Source organism: Anas acuta, chromosome 1, assembly GCF_963932015.1.
Source record: "Anas acuta chromosome 1, bAnaAcu1.1, whole genome shotgun sequence".
NCBI lineage: Eukaryota > Metazoa > Chordata > Aves > Anseriformes > Anatidae > Anas > Anas acuta.
The window spans coordinates 198073574-198095245 of NC_088979.1; the positions used below are offsets into that span (position 1 = coordinate 198073574).

The 21672-nt window shown below is 41.4% G+C and overlaps 1 protein-coding gene across 5 annotated transcripts in view; it reads left to right on the forward strand.

Moving 5' to 3' along the window:
- BEND7 (BEN domain containing 7) overlaps nt 1-21672 on the forward strand; it is a 46410-nt gene that overhangs the window by 6899 nt on the left and 17839 nt on the right. For 4 of the 5 annotated variants that reach the window (XR_011092126.1, XM_068670009.1, XM_068670007.1 and 1 more), the window contains 4 exons: nt 7045-7344; nt 13505-13627; nt 16046-16311; nt 21069-21294. Coding sequence is in view for 4 of the 5 variants with exons in the window: in XM_068670009.1 (XP_068526110.1) it covers nt 7045-7344; nt 13505-13627; nt 16046-16311; nt 21069-21294 (915 nt within the window). In the remaining variant the exon portion in view is untranslated. The remainder of the gene's footprint in view (nt 1-7044; nt 7345-13504; nt 13628-16045; nt 16312-21068; nt 21295-21672) is intronic. The other variant, XM_068670010.1, reaches the window with a different exon arrangement.

Sequence of the window (21672 nt, forward strand, 5' to 3'; positions counted from 1 at the left end):
TTTAGGTCTTTTGACTGATCCGTGGGATGACTACAGCTGTTAAAACCTCAACGTGCCGCAGCCTTTAGTATGTAAATGGATGTTAAGATATGTCAGCGAAACTATTTACTGCAGGAAAGGGGAAATGTTAATGTCATCTTACAAGTGAAGCAGTGAAGCTTGGGAATAAGATGTGCGGATGTTTTGGTCAAGGGATGCACGGACGAGAAGGGAGATTCTGGGCTAAATGATTAAGCATTCAATGCGTTGTTGGGATCAAGTGTCGGAAAAGACCTGTTGAACCTGGATTTTTATTGATTTTTATTTCTTGCACCAGCACAAAATGGGCAAAAACCTGGCTTTGTGTAAACCTGGGCTGCTAACTGGAGGAAGCTTCAGCACAAGTGTGGTAGTGGAAGCGACTTCTGTTGGGTGCTTTTTAAATGGAGCCTCGTTAGCTTAGGAAGTTTGCACGTGTGTTGCAGCAGCTGAGTTCGTGGGAGATCACCCCGATGTCTTTTCTAATCCTTTCCTCTGATAAGATGATAAATGGCAATTTGCAGCTTCCCAGACAAAGGATGCACCAAGCGCAGCCTTTGCAAAATTCCGGGCGAATCTCTTGCTGCTGCTGCCTTTCGCAGGTGAGGGCTGGTTCCTGTTTTGTTTTGAAGGGAAGGGCTGGGATATCTAATATCAGGAGAGTGCTCCCTCTGAAAAGCAGGACGCAGCCCGGAGTGAAGTGCTTAAACCTTGAATGTGATCGAGATTTAAGACAGCCCTGTCTGCAGCTTTTAGCAGGTATCAGCATTAATGTGCTGTCAAGGCTGCTAGCCCAGGCTTGGGAACACAAGCCCATGCAGGGACCGTGCAACACAAGGTTTGTGGACAACACCGGTTAAAGCCAGCTTGTCTGTAAAAATATCTTTTGTATATACCACTTTTTTTTTTTTTTTTCCCCCAGTCATAATATTTTATTATCAACACACACACACACAAAAAAAAAAAAAGCAGGAAAAAAAAATATACCTCCAGACCGAGTGTTTTTACAATGCTTTCAACTTGAAATTCAGGCTCTATGTTTGAAAGGTTAATGCAGAAAACTAATTATATTATCCTGGTAACCAAATGTGTGATGAGACATTTGTCTGTGTAATTAACAGTGAAGAACTTTTATAGTTTCATAAAATCGAATGCTGCGCGCAGTGTGCTCGGAGCATTTGTTTTGGAGAGATGTCCAAACCAGAGATGTTTATGACTGATATAAAGGGGAGCTGAAATGCACTGTAATGCAGGTGTCTGTGCATTTTACAGCGTTTCACGTTGTTGAAATGGAAGGCAGCAGATTAATAACGTTAGCGTGTCATGATAAAATAAATAATGGGTTCTTGGAGCAGGGGAATGATGCATAAGTTACTCACTAATTCCAAGAATTTATTCTGTCCCAGAAATAATACCCTTTGCAATTTATTCGGAGAGGAGAAAGTTGACTTAACGCAAGTCTGTGAAGTTACTTGGTACTTTTAATAGAATTACATCCCGAGTATGGATGTTGCAGTAACAGCTGCTATTATTAAGGCTGCAAAAAAGATCATTTGAGAACGCAGATATGTAAAATAACTTAGCCAAGCATTTCCCTTTTGGGGCTGAAGCATGATCTTGACATGGGGCATTTCCAAGAAGACATTGTTGCACTTTTTTTTTTTTTTTTAATTCTATGACCCTGTGAGTATGTAAATGTAGAAACAGTTGCTCACTTGCAGTTTCCTGAGTGATTTAGTTGACACAGTGTGGCCTGAAGTCTGCAACTTCAGTGTCTGATCCTACTGGGTGTTTCTGAAACTGTTTTACCAGGCTCTTTGGAAGAGTTATTTTGTTGTTGTGGCAGCATTGGGCCACCTCATCTGATTTTCCTTCCAAGGAAACAGCCCTCCAGATTCACAGTAGTCTCCAGGTCTGCCCCTGGCTTTGATTCTGCAGGTTGCTGTGCTCATATAGGAGTGTTGGTGATGTCTGTTAACTTTCTGGGTCTTGCTTTCAAGCATCATTTCAGAGCACTGGTAAGATGCCTCACCTAAGACGGCTCCAATATCCCGATAGATTTGCTAGGGGTAGTAAAAGTCCCAGGCTCATAACTCATGGTGCTCGTGTGACCCGCTGACATCGTTCGTGACCGCCGCGCTCCCCATTGACTTGGGTTTGAAGCTTTTAATTTGCAAAGCGTGTTGTTGCCTGTGTTACTTGTTCAGCATCGGTTCGCACATGCCAGCGAAGGCTGGGGATCACTCCTTTGAGAAATGAGTGCTTATCCCATCGGTTTAGCTCCACAGTTGCTCAATTCAGCTTATCCACGGAGCAGTCACAACAACTTTCCATTCGCTTTAGGAAACCTTTAATCTGATAAGGAAAGAGGCACACGGCTCCTTTATTTTCCTCACGCTGGGCTTAGCAATTTTCAATTTCAGGAGCCCCGAATAGTACAATAATGCCAAAAATAACAAAGTTTTGAAAGTTAGGGCACGATGGAGGTGTAGTTTTTGCTGAGAAGGGTTGCCTAACTCCCTCCTAGGTTACCTGTTGTTCTTTCCTTGAGCACCACGTAATGTTCACAGCGGTGTTTTGGTCAGTTCAGCCTGACTGCGCACTGAAGGTGTGCGCGGTGCATGCGTGCACCTCCCCAGTTCCCTGCAGTACACCGAATTAGCCCTTACAAGTTCTTCAAACACAAGCAGCTGACTTTTGCTGGCCCCGTTCCAGGAGGAGCACCGTTCAAGTGGTGGCTAATAAACTGGCATTTAATAACTTTGATTATATAACCTGCGTGCTCTGTCGCAATTTCTTCTGAGCCCTCGAAGCTTGCAAGCCATGCATCGACTTCAGCATTTTTCTCTCCTCTGCAGTTTCGTTTCCTTGCAAACTGGACCAATGTTGTCACCTCGTGTGTATTTTCCTTGGTATCTGTTGCTGCATTTCCTAGGCTCTTGATAACTTCTGAACTCATTCACCAATTCCAGCCTAGTTTGACACAAAGGCAGAAATCGGAGATACAAAGGTCTTGCAGGAGGCAGCCTGGCAGAGGTAAAAGTCTTGTTTATATAGCCAAGCAGGGAAAATTTCCTTAGGAGTTTTATCTGCCAAAGCACAGCAGGAAGAGACACTAATTCATAGAAAACCTGCCTTTATTAAGTCAGCTACGAATACTTCCCAAAACATTTCCCATAAATGCTAAAAATAATGAAATTAATTGCAAAATATCAGGCCAAGAGAACATTACAGTTACTCGTTTACATAAGTCAAAAGGGGAAAAGAAAAACATTATACAGTCCATTATCCAACCTTAACTCATTCATATATACACTTCAAGAGATATGCATTAATTACATTGCAGTATAAAAGAAGTGGCAACCAAATATGTAATTAATGTTTTAACGAATGGGTATGGCTGCGTGTCGCTTTATCGCTCGTTGTAGCGCTGTGATAGTATTTGACAAATTATTTGGAAAAGTCTAATAACCTGTTTGTAGGCAGCGAGCCATATTTGTATTGAGTTCAATAAGCATAACAGGGAAAAAATGCTCAAGCATCCAGAGGCAGAGAATTAATGAATTATCAGTGATATTTCATTAACTAAAATGGTTAGCAGCTGTGTTACTTCAGCCGGTGGCACGCTGAGCATGTGGATGACAGTTCCTAGCTGGACGTTTATGTTTTAGACCTGTGCATTTGATATTTTTAACATTCTTACACCTTTCAAAGCAGTATGTAAGTGTGAGTATGTTAACACTGTGCATACTTGCAGTAGGGAAGGAGAATGAGGGTAATTTGGGGGGAAATCACTTTTTATGAATATTTGATGTAGAATCTATGAGAAGGTTTTGTTTTGTCCTTTGTTGTTCTATAAGATTACAGTCAAGCCATGTGGAAAAATAAATTATATATGAGGCGATCATAGAAATGACTATAACAGTTATTAAAAGCATTGCTAATATGTTTCTGCTACCACTCTTACTTTCCCATGCAAGCTCCTAAACAGGGCTGTCATTTGCCATTCCTATCTGTTTTGAACAGTAATTTGCAAGTGAATTCAGTGGTTTCAGATAAACCCAAGGGGATTACACGGGCAATCTGAGAGGCAAAACCTGGCTGCCTCCTCAGGTACGTACCCACACGGCTTGCAGGGGAAGGCTGCACTGCAGCAGTGGTGCTTCAGAAGCCCAGAAGAGGGGAAGAGAGGCTGGATCCTGGCAGATGGGCTGGGATGCGTGTTGCAAGCACTGCTCCTCCCAGTCCTCAGCAGCTAAGGAGCCTCTCAGGAGGCTTATCACAGACAGGTAACGCAGCAGCAAACTTATTTTTTTCTTAATTATCCCATTCAGCATTTGGAAAGGAAGGTTGGCTCTTCCATGGGATGTAGCAGCTTGAGCTGTTTGGTTTTTCCCTTTTTTTTTTTTTTCATTTTATTTTTTAAATTACATAATTATAATCTGTGAAGATCATCAGCAGTGGAATAGCTGATAGCAGAACGCTATCACTGGGCTCTAGAGCTAACAGCCAGATGAGATAACTGGGGAGCAAAAACTTAAATCTTTTCCTGCAGCAGCCCACACATTCAGGCAGGCAGTGTAACATCCACTAGGGCTGGGAAGACTGTGGCTGGGCAGTCACAAATTAAAAGCCATAAAAAGATGGAAACGTCATGACTGGGTTGGGTGGGTGGATGAGTTGTTGTAAACTTGCACGCTGTAGGCTTGACCTAATCTTCAGGGTGTGTTTTCAAGGACCTTCCTTCCAAAGACAACATATTTTTGGAAAAAGTTCATGTTATTAAAACATATCATGAAAAAAGTTCATAAATGGGAAATCTCCCCAGTTTAATTAGGGATCTGGGTAAATGCAAAGCTACACTTAGGCAGGAGTTGCTGAAATTTCAGGATGTGCTGTGATATAAATGTAGGGATTTTTCTCTTTGGAGATAAGCGTGCTCACATCATTATATAGGAAGACCTCTATAAAAAGGAACATGCAACCAGAATCAGGGCTGAATAAGCTCAATTAACATAAATATTTGATGTAATTGGGTAAGGGAAATTTAATCTTTCCAACAACGTGTCACCTGACCAGCAGCGGAGCAAGCAGTCAGTAAGCCCGATAGGAGGAGGTGGGTGGGAAGCTTTTTTGATGTTTAGGTACATTTTGCTATTAAACACTGACACGAGTGGGTAACAAAGCCCCAAGAGCACTACGTGGTGCTGGGTGGTGTGATGGGAAGGGATCCTTTGGTGCTGTCGTGCCGTGGAAGCGTTGGGAGCTGAGATGTGGGCACGAAAGGCAGCCTTCAGCACCCGGATCCGAGCGCCTCAATAACCGCAGTCCCGCGGTACTTGGGGGCCTCCTGGTTCCCAGCGAGGCTGGGAACTGCAAACAGTCAGCCCCTGGCTGGCTCGGGTCCAAGGAGCGTAATTTGTTAATTAAATCACCCGCACATAAATCTGTAGACAAAACATCAAGATGAAATGTAACGTCAAGCTTCCTCGCAGGTGGCTTGCCTCAACACTTCGGCTGGAGCGGAGATGCCGTTCGGCACGGGGCTGCCGGGTGGTTTTGTAGCTGGGACTGGAAGCTTTCTTGCAAAAAAAAAAATGTTTTCCTGGTTGGAGTGGGCTGGAGATGCTCTGGGGTTCAGCCCAGGCTCGGTCTGATCGCTCAGCTCTGCTCTGCTCTGCTCCCTGGCCACGGCCTGAGTGTCCCTGGGTGCGCTGGGCTTGCTGGCGTCCCAGCACGTGGAGCTTGGCTCGTGCAGGGTGCTGGGGAGGGAGGTGCCACTTCTTTAACTCCCTGGTTTCAGCACCTAAAAATGGTGCTGTTGAATTGATAAAAAACAGTTCACGTGCCTAGCATTAGCACACTTTTGAATACCTTGTTGAACCAGAGCCAGTGCACACTAGGTTTGGGTTTTGGAGAAGTTTTTTTTGTTTGTGTTTGCTGAAATCTCTATTCCTGATTTTCCAAAATAAGTTTGCTTTGGGAAGCAGGAACCTAAATTGAATTCAGCATCCCAATTATTACTGTATGAAGTGTACTATAAAGGGTCAGTTCATCAGTTTCTTGATCTTTGTTATTCCATTTGCTTAGGGTGTTTGATTTTTCTATTACCAGCAAAAAAAAATAAAAAATAGAAGCTTCTTATTTCAGAAGTGGTTATGAACACGTCCTTATTACCAGCGAAATGTAATGTATGCTTTAACGAGCAAAATAGCTGCTATCTGCCCCAAACATATATATTCAGTGTGCAATCAGCAGTTTCCTACATAAAATTAATACTTAAACGGTGCCAGGAGTATTAAAGTATGTAATTGTTATTATTTAAATGCCCTGGATTTATTTGAAGCAGTCCCATTTTTCTTGTGTGTATTTTCATTTTGTTTTCCTAATCTACGCTCTAGGACACCCAGCAGTTAGGCTGTGTATGGTTAGACACATATTAGCTGCTTTTTTAATTTATTCCCCGATAATCCAGCATTATTAAATTCTGTGGAGTGAGGAACTGATCCTGTTTATTAAAATCAATAGATGCAGTGTTACTCTGTGTTAGGGTGTGGTGTTTTTTGTGTTGATTTTTTTTATTTCCTTTGTAAAATCTGTCCTTAAGCGTACAGCAAACTGCTCGACAAAGGTCTGCTTCCTTAGGCTATCCTCAGAAAATATCCGCTGATGTCAATGCCTGAATGGGATCAGTCTCTTAAAAGGATAGATTATTTGCAACTGCTCCAGCTATTATTATTTCCTTCTGGAGAGAAATAATCTTGCTCATCAAAGCCTTGGAAAGGGCATCAGGAAAGCCAAGTTCAGCAGGTCTTTTAACCATGTGAGACCTCAGCTTCAGCTGTGTTGAAGCAGAGCCTGGTGTGTACCAACTACCGCTCATCCGTGTCTTTTCTTTTTCTTTTTTATTTATTTATTTGTGTCCTCCAACAGCTAGGAACTCGTATTGGCATCTAAAATCACTAATCTCAACCCATTACCGTTTTTGCTAATTTACAGTGATAACTGTGGCTCTGTTTTCATTAGGAGATGAAAGCCGGGAAATTAAAAAACAAATTACAGGGATGAGAAGATTACTGAATGACAGCACTGGAAGAATCTATCAGCGAGTTGGCAAAGAAGGAGAAAAACTGAAGGAGGAGCCCCAGGATTTAGACTTAGCCTGGGCCCAGCGCCTGAATCCCCCTGCAGAGTCCCAAGCGAGCCTTCATCCTTCCCAGAGTGGTGCGTGGAACGAATTATCACCCCAAGCCAGCCATTTTTCAGGGCAATACGGAACCCGATCCAAAACGTTCCAAAATCAAACGCGAGCCGTGACATCCAATGGTATGATCTACATTAGATACTGAAAATAGTGCTTTTTTCTCTCTTTTTTTTTTCCTTGTACTGTACTGAATATCTGCCTTTGTTCTGATGATTTATTGTACCACGGCGCTGAAATCAGTTATAGTTCAGAGTCTACAAAATGAGCACATAGTTATCACTTTGAAAAGGTGCGAAAGTGGGCACAGTGCATTCTGCTACCATCTGTCTTAGCTTTTAAAATGGATTCCTGGTGATAGGACGAGAATTACTCAATTCTGTTATATAGGCTTAAATCCTTTACGGTACTTATTAAAACAGCTTTTGCCATTGTTGTTAAATTCATAGCTAATTAAATGTCAACTGGTACCACTCCTCTCTGCAGTGAGTAATGGAGTTCAGTTGTGACACCACTTGTGGAGCAGGATTCTGCTGACTTTCATAAAGTGATGGGATCAGACTTACAACTGGCCACTGAACTTCAGGTGCAAAACCCCACTGGAGCCTTAGGATTTTATTCTGATTAGGCCCACTGGAGAAGAGAGAGGATGGAGTCTACCTGTGAATAGCACGTCCTTAGGCTGTGGTCTATCCTGATCTGACAGAGAAAAGTGGATGGGTTGTGCCTCTGAAAAGCATTTCTCTTAGTTTTCACTCCCAGAGAAATAAGGTTTTACTACCAAATTCTTGAAGGACTTCCTTAAGAAAAGGAAAGGAAATTAAGGCTTTTCTCTTCATATTAAGCCTTACGCTTAGGAAAGTTTTCATATTGAGGTGCGAACATCTAGAAAATAAAAAAAAAAAAAAAATGGTCAGATTGAATCTGAAAACACTATCAATTTTCAATTTCCAGTTGGTTCTGAAGGTATTCATGCTTCCCCTAGAGGGGCATCTGTTGTGAGTCCTTATCTAAAGGCACACGTTCTCGTTGCTTGTAACATACCAAAAAAAAAAAAGTATTGTTATTATTCTCAGTAGTGTCCTTTAGGAATTAATATCCCCACGCTAAAAGGCATGCAGTCTCAGAATTCACAGGACTGACTGTGTCTCTGTACAGATAATGCTTCACATAGATGTGCTGGGTGACGTGGAGAAAGATGTTGCAGTAAGCCATGCTAGGTTGGTTTGCTTTATAATATTTATTAAACACTGGTGTTTTCTTTTTAAGATGGCTACTAACTTGGAAGCAGATCCAGGGGAGAGGGAAAAGCAGATGCTTGATTGGATTTTGCGTTCAAGTCTAAAACTATGATCTCAAAATCCCACCGTAGCAGCCCTTTAAGTGTGGCAGGACTTGAATTTCATTATGCATCTCCCTCCTTGGCCTGAGAGTCCCTGGGCACCTGCAGGGACAGTTCTCAGCATGCACGGGAGTGCCCGAGCCTGCACAGCTTAGGTGCCTAGTTCCCGGATCCAGCAAGTAGGTGGAGCAGCACCCATATCCCCTTAGGGGTCTGATTCAGCAGGTGAGCTAAACCACGTCGACAGGATTTGGCCCCATCTGCAAGAAAATGTCAGCTTTTTAGCTTTCCACAGGAGGAAAGATATCATAAATCAGAGAAAAAAATATGATGTACGGGTTAGCAGGGTCTCTGAGACAGCCAGCTCGGGAGGTTGGGTGCCCAAATCTCCCATCTCTCAGGGCAGTGCACCAAGGGAGCCTGGGTGGAGGCACCTTCCACCCCTCCCTTTGCAGCTGCTCTGCTGCAGAAAGGAATGCAATCTCTAGGCTATTACATAAAGCTGGGTGTGGGCCCTTTCCCCTGGTCACCTTTGCAAAGCAACCTGCCCAGGTCTTTGAGGGCAAGGTGAGGGGTGTCTGCCCGCAGCAGGGTGTTTGGGATCCTGCTGGGCAGTCCCGCTGCTGGGGTTCTGGTGCCCAATGTCTGCAAAAAGAAAGCTGCTGAGGCATTTCTTGTTGCAGGCATGTTCTGAAGTTTCTCAGGTAGCACACAGCTCTTTTTGGGGAGCTATTCTAATGTCCCTAATTCCCCCCATCCCTTGCATTGGGAACCAAGTGGCTAGTTCAGTGTTTTACACGTTATTTGAAGGATGGACAAAGTCCTTTTAATGCTGGTTAACATCCAGGGAGAAGCTACTTCTTGGGATTTACTTAACCACAGTGTTCAAAGTCGTGAACAAAACTGCTCAGACAGAAAATAAGACTCTTATTTAGGGCTGTTAGGATTAGCTCATGACTGGGGAGATGTCCAGGCACATATAGCTGGTGCTTTGAGTCCGGAAACTGTTTCTGTCCACTGGATAGATAAAACCATACAATCATTTAGGTCGGAGAGACCTCTAATATCATCAGGTTCAACCATTAGGTACTGTATGGGAAGCCAGGGTCTGGCAGATGCACATTGCAGGCTGCCTGAGTTACTCCCGTTTGAAAGTAATGGACATCTGAATCTGTCAAACTAGTATGGTTAGCAACTTGCAAGCTAAAGGTTGTTCAAAGGAAGGCTGGAATTAATGTTTAATAGGTACTGGTATGTAGAAGGCAGATGTGATAAAAAGGTATTGGCAAAGACAGAGAAAAGGGGTAATGGGGAGAGACGAGAAATTGCTGCAAGAGAGAGAAGAGGAACATATTGAAAAGCAAAGTGATTTCTTCCAAGCTGGACCTAAGGTGGCAGTTCTACAAGTCAGGGTGTCAGGTAGACACCTGTGACCCACTGATTTTAGTGGATTTTTTATTTTAGTGGCCCCCTCTTGGGACCATAAGCAGTGATCAGCATGCCTATCCAGCTAGAATCAACAAACTCAGTGTCTGGCTAAAATATTTCAGTTTCATTCCTTGAGTTGTGAAGGAAATCCAGTAGTGATGCAGCAGCTGGATTTCTTTTTTGTTTGTTTACACCAAGACTATTTGCAGTGGATTTCAGTTGCATGGTTTTTCAAATATAAGCTTGTGCAGTAATTTTGCCCCAATTGAATTTACTCTCAGCAGATCCAGCTGTGAGGACCGCTGTCCTGGGCTACTCGCAGCTCACACAGGGGAAGCAGTGTGTTTGTGTAATGTATTTGTGTCTTCCCTCAATCATACGAGCTAGTATCGAATTCACATGCTGGCTAGCTTCCAAAAAGAGAGGGAGATGGCTCTTTAAAGACTCCTTCATAAAAATAAAAAGTCTGTTCTCTTTTTAAAATTAAAAATTGATTTATAACAAGTTGAAAAGGGTTGCTTTTGTCCTCTAAAAATGATAAAGATAGTGCTTGGAACAATGACTGAGAACACTCTATAAGATGTTTCTTACAAAACAGTGACTGATCAGAAGAGTGAGGATAGGAATAAAATAAAAAACCCTCATGAATATGTATGAAGTCAGTAGAACCCTGCTTTGATTTGAAATATTGGTGGTCTCTTTTTTTTCCCATTTCCAGTACCTATGGTAGATTTACATGGGTAATTTCTATCAATGCTAATGGGGATTATAATGTAAATCCCCCATGCCTCAATGGGAAAATAGACCCTTTGGTTTTCCATCAGGAGGCTGAGTGCCTGCGTGCTTTCATTAGGGCTGTATTATATTGCAACAGGGAAGACGGACAGGTATTTACTGATAGAATTGGCTTTGTCCAATTTTTACACGTAATTCAGCACAACGCAGAGCCTTTGTTAAGAAGACAACAAAAGCCACCAGCCCCGTCTCCCACTGTAGGCTTTTCAGATATCATTTCCAGAGGCCTGCTAAAGGACTGGGTTTTGATGAGGAAGGAGGCTGGGCCTTATCCCAAGGAACTTACTTACCCTAAGGAACTTGTTAGTCTCAGCAGAGAAGAGAGGAAGCACTGGAGAAGCCTGGAGGAAGGAATAACGAGGATTTCCTTACTAAGTATTTCTCTTATTAATAAAAATCTCCTAATTCTCTGGGACCCCGTGTCTCTGAGATGCTGATAGTCCCTTTCTGCAGTACCTGCTTGTCCCACTGAAGAGTGCAGAGCTCAGCTGGTGCTGTTAAATCTGAAAGTAGTCGTGAACCTCACATCTGCTTTAAAAGCCTACATTAACAAATAGGTGAAAGGATGTTGGTGGAGCCAAGTTCAGGGATTCTGAGTAATCTGCAAAGCCAAAGATAACATTTTTTTTTTCTCCTATGTACTTGTTACAATGAGCTAAACATGTTATGGACCATTGAAAATATAAAATCCTATCCATGCCCCAAGGAGCTTTCAGTGTGAATAGACAGGGTACAAAGGAAGGATGATTTCAAACTAGGCAGGGTTGTGCTGAGTCAGTAATCTGGTTTTGTTTTAATATGAGGCTCTCAGCCTGTTTTCCAGATTGCTTTTTACTTTTAGAAGTTGTTATAGTTACAGCTGTAACCTTGAAGAAGAAAAGCCAGTGGAACCATTACATTCACATTTATTAGTTTCTCAGAGATTCTTAAAATGCTCCATTTATCCTAATGCAGTGTGAACGGTTCTTGTCCATGCATTTTGTTGTCCGTGGATTACTAAATTTGCAGTAGTGGGGACAATCAAAATAGGTGAGGAAAGGAGGAGAGTGGTACCCAGAAGACACGAGCAACCTTTAAGTGACGTGTCAGTTTAGCTTTGGAAGTAACTCACCTCTGGGAGAAAAAAGCACCAGCTTTCTTAAGTCTGATAAATGACACGTAAGGTCTGACAGACTGAATGGGACAAGGAATAAGTACCTGGGAAGGGAATTTTGAGGAATGAGGGGCACGTTGGAAGAACTAAGAAAGGGTGGGACCAGCCTAGCAGTGGCCAGATTTTCAGCTGTTGAAAATGAGGGTTGAAGTCAGAGGATGTGCGTGGGTCTGACCTCACTGCAGCCCTGATGAAAAGAATGCAAACCAAACCCAGAAAGGTATTAATAAACCCGTTTGGCTTCAGAGGAAAGCAAAAGTAATAATGAAAAATGGAAGGGTTTACGAGCGAAGATTAAATGAGTTGCTTATGTTCGCTTTAGCTAAGTAATGATAAAAGGGCACCTGATAACTGTCAGAATATGGAAGAAAAAGGGAAACACGCTCTCTGAAGTCCACCACATGTGACACCAAGGGAGATGATTTTTGTTAGATCCATTTGTGTGTGTCTTCACAAAATGAGCATCCCTCCTCTTGCATGCTTTGATGAGCAGTAAAACAGCCATCAATTTAAATGACACCGAGCTTTCTGAAACGAAGGGAGGTGTGTTCCATCTGGCCTCAGCTGCAAGCAGGCACTGCTAGGTGTTTGGTTGGATTTTGTATTTTTTATTGGCAATATTAAAGCATATAGTATTTTAAACTAAGGCACGGGATGTAACTGTTCAGGTAAAGCTGGAGAACTCTGAACTCTTACAGCCTAATTCAAGACCTACGGTGCCAAACTCTCGGAAGGCAAGGCAGGTAACAACAGCATTTGGAAAGTATGTGAATTTAGTTAAACAGTAGTAAGAATTACTAGAAAAGGGTTATCTGTTGAACTACTATATTAAGCTTCAAGAGGAAACTATGGAAAAGCCATCCCATAGGTCAGAGTGCTGGAAAACATGCCCCAGAAAACAATTCCACACTAGCAAACAGGAGGAAATCTGAAAGCTTTTCTTGCTGGTGATTTTTTTTTCTATTCTGTTTTTTTTTTTTTTCCATTTTGTTTTGGTTTGTTGTTTTTTTTGTGTGCGTGTCTCATTCTCTGAATAGAGGATTTTATTTTCATTCTCAATTCTTCGTGTGGCAAAGAATCGCATGTAACATTCAAGCAGTTTAAACATCCGTAGGCCCTCATTTAATGTGCAGTATAAACCTTTATTACGCAGCCTGTCTTCATTCTTTGTAAGGCTGCTCTGGGAGATGGGCTTTTTTGTGTGTGATAAAGTGAGTGTGTTTATAATGAGGTTTGGTGCTATTGTTATTCAAGATGAACTAGCCTAACAATAGAGAGCCCCGCTGTGAGGAGTGCATTGTATTCACGCTCCGAGCAGTCTTCTCCAGCCCATGTACCATTGCATCCTTTACTGTATATAATTGCGCGTGCTAGTAATTGGGTAAAACTTAGCATCCTCTTCCTCTTAAAAGGGACCACGGTGAAAATTATTTGCTCTTTTGCTTTGGATCTAATTTCACAGTCAGGTATAGTGATAACAGTTTCGGATTCCCGCTGGTATTTTTTGTTTGCGTGGGTTTGTAGGGGTTCTGTCGCCTCTCACGTATTTCCTTCCTCTCTCTTTCAGGAGAAATCCCAATCGTGAATTCATCAATTGGACCAAGCTGCTGCACGTGCAATTGCCAGTCAACTCTACAGGCTATCCTTCAAGAGCTCAAGACCATGAGGAAATTGATGCAGATTCAAGCAGGTATAAAGACTGGTCCCATCCATCTGTGTCCATGTCTAGCATCTTCTTGTTAGGAAAAATAGTCTGTTAAGACAGAAATCTATCTGGACATTCAGCAAAACCTGGGCAACCTGGACTGTTTCTTTTTGGTTGGTTGGTTGGGTTTTGACACGTTGTTCAAAGTCAAATTTTCACAGGCTGTGTGGAAGTGTAATTTTTACTTTTTCTGTAACATGGGATGTGAACTTGTAAGAACCTTTTGAAGCTGAATTACAAAAATAATAATGTGGTTAGACACTCTACTAGTGGGAGATGAGTAGGTGGGTTAATACGCCACAACTAACCCTGGTTTGTGTGGATTTGTTCAGAGGTGCCAAATGCTACTTTGCCTGTTATTACCTAGTCCACTAATCTAAGGGAAGATAAACAAAACCAAAACAAGTTTGGAAGACAACCCAAAGTTATGGGATAGCACTTCTTCATTCAAAGATCTTGCAAGTTGCAGCTCTGCAATAGCCTAAGCTGAGCTAGCTGCTGCGTCTTGTGGCCTCCACCCTTCTTCAGCCTGGTCTACCATTTCCTGTACTAAGCTATTTCTACTAGCTGAACTAGCCGAAATCTGTTCACGGGTGAAGACTTTGGGGGCTAGGTTTCTGCTAGGTTAGGAGCTGAATTAGAACAGTGCAGAGCTAGAAGAGCGCTAGAGCCAGAGAGATAACGAGACTGGCAGCTGGGAGTTAGGTGGGTGATTGTAGGCTGCCATGAAGCTCGCAGCCTCTGTGCTTCGTAAATGGTGGTGTTAATACTAACGAGGAGTTGAAGGCATTGGAGATTTTTCAGCTGAGCTCCCCATCCATTGTTGAGCGATAGGGAGTGGATCCATGGAGGTTTTTCTTACAGCAGCTGGATAACAACCCTGTAAGAAAAGAGAGCATTGAGCAATTACCTGAAATATGGGTGGAGTGAAGGGCTGACTAAACTCCTTGTATCCACAGTGTGTAGTGCTTCAGTGAGCTAAGGGGAGGATCAGGCAGGTTTTGTAATATCTCTTGATGCAAATGAAAATGATTTTCAAAAAGTCGTCAATTTACAAAGTACACGAAGGCCCAGTTTTACAATATTTTCTGGGATAGGGATTTCTTTACACAGTTGTGCTGATTTTATTGAAATTACGTGCATGATTAAAAATTACTTGTGGAGTTGATGCCAGAAGAGCTGGCTCCTCAATAGCAGGAACATTTCTTATTCATTATGTATTTACAATATAAAAACTTTGTTAATTAGTGAATCTCTTGATGAAAAGACCAGGTTCATAGTTTCTGGTGTGCATAGGAAAAAGTGGTTTTGCAGAGAAAAAAAAAAAGTTTGGTATTTTTGTTGATAAAAGAAAAAATGGAAAATGCAAATGTGTATGTGAAAGTGTAATCACTTCTTTTGGTATTCACGCACCCTTCTGTCTAAATGATAAACTATAAACTACAGCACTGTGAGTCCTTATTAGAAATTAAATACCACAGAAATAATTTAATAAACAGTATCAGAAGGTTTGTTTTTTTTTCCCTGAGTTTTGTAGGTGAGCACCCTTGGTAGTTCACTTATAGCTTGAATGAGCTTGATTTGCATATGGTGAAACATAGATGTCTAGCACTTTGTCTAGGTTTTTTTTGGTTTTCCCCTTGATCTTATTAAGTATTAATACAAGTCATTGTATCTGCATGATGTTCTGCTGGAGGACTCGGTCATGTTGATACGGGTTCAGGATTGGTGCCTTCATTTATACAAATGATAGTGGGTATTAGAAAATGCAAAATATCAATAATTATAAAATACGGTCTCTTGGGTTTCAAATGTAATACATGACCTGTCAGTTTCTGTGTACGAGCAAAACAAACTGATCCAACTTGGGGTTCGTTTTTTTTCCTAGAAATTAAACTATTGAATAGTGTTTTCACTCATTCTTGACATAATGGTACTTGAAATGTTCTTGCTGAGCTAATTAACTTGGTGACTACATTCAGAAAAATAACTGTAATTGCATTAGCTCTTGTGTTATTTTATCAAGAAAAGATGCTCAAAGACAATGAGATTCTCAGTCATTCAAGAGTATACAAATTAATCGTTGCTTGAGCCTTTTATGTCACTAACCACCCAGTGGACACTAGGAGGAAGAGCCACGTATTCCTGATTTTCCTAAAACTGTTCATCAATATGTCTTGAAATTCCTCATAGTGGAGCTCAGTGTCATTATCCCCATTGTACAGATTGGAAAATTATGCAAAGGTGATAAAATGTAACTGTTCCACATGCACAAACAGCACTGAAAACTGTACCATTTATCCAGAAGATGAGTTCAGTATGCCTGTAGTTTAATGGTGTGTCTGTGTGGTTATGCATGTTTCTTTGTCTATAAATTTAATTCATTACTTTTTTTTCATTCAGTTGGAACTCAAAACAGACAGCAGCCTCCTGTTCCTCTGATTTGTGCACAAAAGTCAACAATATCAAGAAAGAGGAATAAAAAGAAAAAACTACCCCTCAAAACTGTTGAACCAATTACCATGAATAAGAAAACCAGCACTGCAGAGAATGAAAAGAAGCTGTCAGTAAACTCTGAAAGATCAAATCTGCAAGCAGTTGAACCTCCCCTAAATTCAGAAACCCCTGTTTCAGGATTTGGAATTATCCTTGAATCAACTTCATCAGATGTAAGTTATATTTCAGTACATTGAATCACATGTGTTTAAAGCGCTAATTTGGGAGAATCTGTACTCATGTCAGCTTGAAATGGATTTCCTCTTCTTGCAAGAATAAACAAGAAAGACTTGGGTAGATTTGATGGAGGCAGTAGAGTTTGACATGGAGAGGGCTGATTAAAAAAATTGGGTATTTTTTGTTGTTGTTGTTGTTTTTGTTTTTCATGAACATGAAGTTTGGTCTTGAATTCAAGGCTTCCTGTTGTCTGAGCTTGCAGTGGAAAATTGCTTTTCTTTACCTGTCCTGTTGCCAAGAGCCACCATGAGATCAGGAGCTGTGGAAAGTGCTCTGTGTATAACGATTCACAACCCTGTTATTTGTTGATTAATTCAAGTAGTCCACACATAAGCCCTTATCCTGCCTAGATGTGCTTCACTGAATGCCTGGCTGGTCCTGCTGACCTCAGAGGGCTCCTCGCCTCCATAAAGTTCATACCTGTCTTTGAATTGGGTTCTTCAGTTTCATTGCTGTGGCTGCTAGATAAAGGCCTTGGCACTGTTGATGATGTCCCTGCGATTAAAGGGGCCCAAATTTGCTGCTTTTAAAACATGTACTTGTCACATATAAAATGGCAGTAAGCATATTTTCTTGATTCACATAACATGTATGCATTGATAGAAATTTCATGTATCTGGTGGCTGATTGGCTTTGTTTAATGACCAAACAGATGTAGTCTGAACAGTTCACTGATGAGTAAACTGATCATTAATTTCTCTAATACATTTTTAATTTTGAGAAGGCAGTTTCCAATTTCCTAAGTACTGTGAGATAGAAAAACATAATTAAATTCAGTATCAATAAGCGTAAATGAAAACAATGCTGCAGATAATGTTCTACCTTTCTGAAAGTGGGAACTAATAATAAAAGAGAGTAGTCATGATAATTCAGTTATATAGATGCAAGCCACACCACTAATTAGATTGCAGTCTCATGCCATAGAGTCTGTGTGGTGATATAAAGTAACTAGTTTGATGCTTTTTCAAAGCTTTTGTTGTATGATGCTTAATAATGTCTGAAGGAATGTGTTTGGGGAGGGACTTGTCATTTAGCTCCAATACGTGATTTCTGCTTGTAATTTGTCTTCGCTTGTGGCACTCTTTTCAGTTTGAAACACAGTTTTGAAAACAGTTTTGTGCTTGCAATGGAATTTAATTTGGCCTTATGAATGTGTTTCAGTGCTGGACACAATCCTTTGTAGGTGCCAATTTGAACTTAAAAAAAGAACAGAAAGCATGTGGTTCATAAATCAGATCTTCATCTGCCCTCCCGTGCTTTGGCCCCCGTTTGCCACAGCAGTTGTTTGAATACATTTACAGAGCCAGAACCCCAAGACAAACAAATTGATTTTGTTTTGCCTTTGGAAAGAAAACAGTCGAGTTCTGAAAACAGATATATTTAACAGTGAAAATAAAATGTGACCTTAAACATTTTGAAAAGGCTAAATAAAGTCATTTCTTTCAGACTGAATGGTGGTATTATGTTTTTCTATTTAGTCCTAAGCATCTCTAGCGTGCTCACAACCAGCATGTCTGAGTGCTTAAAGAAACTGAAAGACATTTTACACGGCACCATAAATTAGCGTTCTCTTTACAATATTGCATGCGTTGTGGGTCATACACAAATGCTGCTGCCGCTGTTATTTTTCCAACATTAATTGAACTTTAAGGTGATCACAGAATCATAGAACACCCTGAGCTGGAAGGGACCGCTAGAGATCATCAACTCCAACTCCTGACTCCACAGAGGACCCATGTGTCTGAGGGCAGTATCCAAACACTTTTTGAACTCTGACAAGCTCGGGGCTGTGCCCACTGTCCTGGGGAGCCTGTCCCAGTGCCCAACCACCTCTGGGTGCAGAACCTTTCCCTAACACCAGCCTGACCCTCCCCTGTCCCAGCTCCATGCCGTTCCCTCGGGTCCTGTCGCTGTCCCCAGAGAGCAGAGCTCAGCACCTGCCCCTCCGCTCCCCTCGTGAGGGAGCTGCAGGCCGCCATGAGGCCTCCCCTCGGCCTGCTCTGCTCGGGGCTGAACACACCAAGGGACCTGAGTCACTCAGTCTTGTCCTCTAGACCCTGCCCCATCTTTGTAGCCCTCCTTTGGACACTCTATAATAGTTTTATGTCCTTTTGATACCGTGGCACCCAAACCCACACACAGCACTGGAGGTGAGGCCACCCCAGCGCAGAGCAATCCCTCCCCTCGCCCAGCTGGCCATGCCGTGCCTGAGGCACCCCAGGGTGCTGTTGGCCCTCCTGGCTGCCAGGGTACAGTGCTGGCTCGTGTTCAGCTTGCTGTCAACATCTCAAGTGAAGATCCCAGCTTCATTTATATAAAAATGGGGCTACGTGACCCAAACCAGTGCAGTTAGTTGAGATTTGCTAAGATGAAACACTGCTGCTTATGGAGATGGAAAAAGTCTGCGTTTGGCTCAGTGAGGTCAACCCTTAATCTGGCCCACAAATCAGATAACCCATTTTTTAAACGTAATGATCTGTTACTAGATAAATTTTCTTGTGTTTGTTTTACTGTTAGGAGGTTTCATTTATAATCTAATCATTTCTAATCTAAATAGTACGACCTACTGAAATGTCTAGGATTAACTCTAATTCGCTACCTGCTAATTCTAGCATTGGTATTCAGCTCTTATTTATTTCATTGTACAGGAGTAGTTTACACACCGGTTTCTTAGGCCAGGATCATTATAACAAATGCTTTTCCTTTTGAGAAAGCACATTCTAAATGATCATCGCGTTCAATTAGATACTGATTGTCTTGGATTGAAAAACAATTTGCTACTAAAGGAAACCAAGAATCAGTATTTTTCCCTCAAATTCTTTCACTTACATAGAAATTAATATATTTAATATAAAAAGATCAAAACTAAAGTAATATTGACTCCTTTATGATGATGCAGAGGTGAGGTCTCAACTGTATTTTGCGGCTGTATTAGTGAGAATGACTTGTCTGTTCTAGCCTGCTTGTATCATCGAGGTCATCTTAAATTGCAATTGTAAGACCCAAGACCAAAGTAGCAAAAATAGGGTAGGATACCTTCATCACCATGACAACTACATTCTGGTTTTTGATTAACGTGAAGTAGAATTTTTCACAAGTAGTAAACTTGGCCCACGTTTATTTACGCTTGAAATTCTTCATCACCAGAAACTTTAGAAGTAAAATATAAAACCCACCTACATCAGACGATTGTCAAATAGAGTAACACGGACAAAAAACTTTTTGTCCTGAACAAGCTGAAAATATTACGCATTTTTCCGACTTTTTCCTTACTATCTGCATATTTTAAGAATGTTCATCCTGGTTTCCAAAGGCAATGTGTGTGATCTTCAGTTTCATGTGTATCACACAATGTACATTGTGTATGCTTTGGAAGTACTGTTTGCTGTAACTCTCTTGATATTGATTTTAAAAATCCATGGGAAAAGAGTTACACAGCCAAATCCTTCTGCGAGTGGCAGCCATTTCTTCTATCTAGACTCAAGAAGTTTGCAGGTGATTTGATGCAGGCTGGCATTTGCTCTTGTTCTGTAAACGTTTTTGAAAATACACCCTCGCTGGTGAATGTATTTTCATGCAAGGAAAAAAAAAAAAAAGAGCAAGTTGTTAGGAATAAGGCTGTAACGTTGTTATTTGCTCACATCATGACCACAGATTTTAATTATTTTTTTTTACCCCTTTCCAACTTCCAGATAATATCTTAAAACATATATTCTTTTCACGATGCATCTTCATTCTAGATATACAATTTTTCCATACAGGCACCTTGTGGAAGCATCGCGTGGTAGTCATAGAAGAAAATGCTATAAATGTTCGTGTAATTTCTGATTTGTACAGACAGGGGCAGCAAAAAAACTCCCAGAGAGGGGACTTCCTCAAAGGCCTTTGTCTGCTTTGGCCCAAAGTGTGCTTGAGATGAGTCGTGTGTAATACGGCATGATTTTTCCTTCTTCAGCCCCTCCACCTCCCTTTCTGGAAGTCACATAAATCTCTGTGATTTATCACAGAGGGTTGTTGGTTGTTTTTGTTGTTTGCTTTTGTTTTGCGTTGAAATAATCTATGTATATGACATCATTCTGTTCTGAGGCTGCGTTTGGGGGATATGAAACTGAGGGAGAAGTAGCTAATCAGCAAGCACTGGCTACAGAGACAACCTCTAAGTCATCCTCTACTTTGCACGGGCTGTGTTTGCTCTAGAAGCCCTCTTGGGAAGCTGCGTGGAATGGACTGCTGGCCCTGCCGTTGTCCTTCCTGGAAGCGCCTGGCTGCCTCGCAGCATGCTAATCTGCATCATTTGGCAGTGAAACAGGTCCATAAAACGGGGAGATAAATGTCCAAAAAGCTTTGTATAGGAATATTGCTCCGGGATGATCCTCTGGTTTGTAATTAGTATCCAATATTGAAAGGTATCTCTTTTCTTTTTGTTAGCTGTACGCCTTGAAATAATGTCAGTGATTGTTAACTCTTACAGTGGCCAGACAGAAGTGTGATTATTTGATTTGCCTTCTAAGGTTCTCATTCACTGATGGGGTTTGATTTCAATGAAGTAGGTGCTGAATGGGGTGCTGAATAGCTGGAAGAAGATTCATGGTTTGATTATTGAAGTGATTGTAAATCTCGCCAGATGCATGATTGAAGTAAAATAATGTGTTTGAATGCTATTTTAATTAAAACATTCATCTTCTTTTGGTAGCCAGAAGTGCAACTTGCAGAAGGCTTTGACGTCTTCATGCCGAAATCTCAGCTGGACTCTATATTATCAAACTACACTCGCTCAGGAAGTCTGCTCTTTAGGAAGCTGGTCTGTGCATTTTTTGATGACAAGACTTTGGCTAACTCTTTACCAAATGGCAAAAGGAAAAGAGGGCTCAATGACAACCGAAAAGGACTAGACCAAAATATTGTGGGTGCAATAAAAGGTATGTTTTTGCTTACTTTCGTATGTGTAATTAGACCACGTTTGCAGCTAAGGAGAATGTAACGGGATTAGACTTCCTGACGTTCATTAGGTCTATTAAAATATGCAGTCTTATTTTTATTCCCTTTCATTCACTTGTTAAAAATAGATTCTACAGGGACAGCTTGTGTTAAGTTTAAGCCAATGATCCCAGTTTCCGAAGTCAGACTCTAAGGTTGGAATCTCAATGTTCTGGTTAAGAATTCTTTTTTCCTGGATATCAGCGACACAAGGAAATATTGAAAACATAATGATGGCGAAACTGTTCGTCTTCAGTCAAAATTCTGAGGCTTCTCGGCATCTGACTGTGTCTGCTCTGTAAATAGTTTAATAGTTGGTG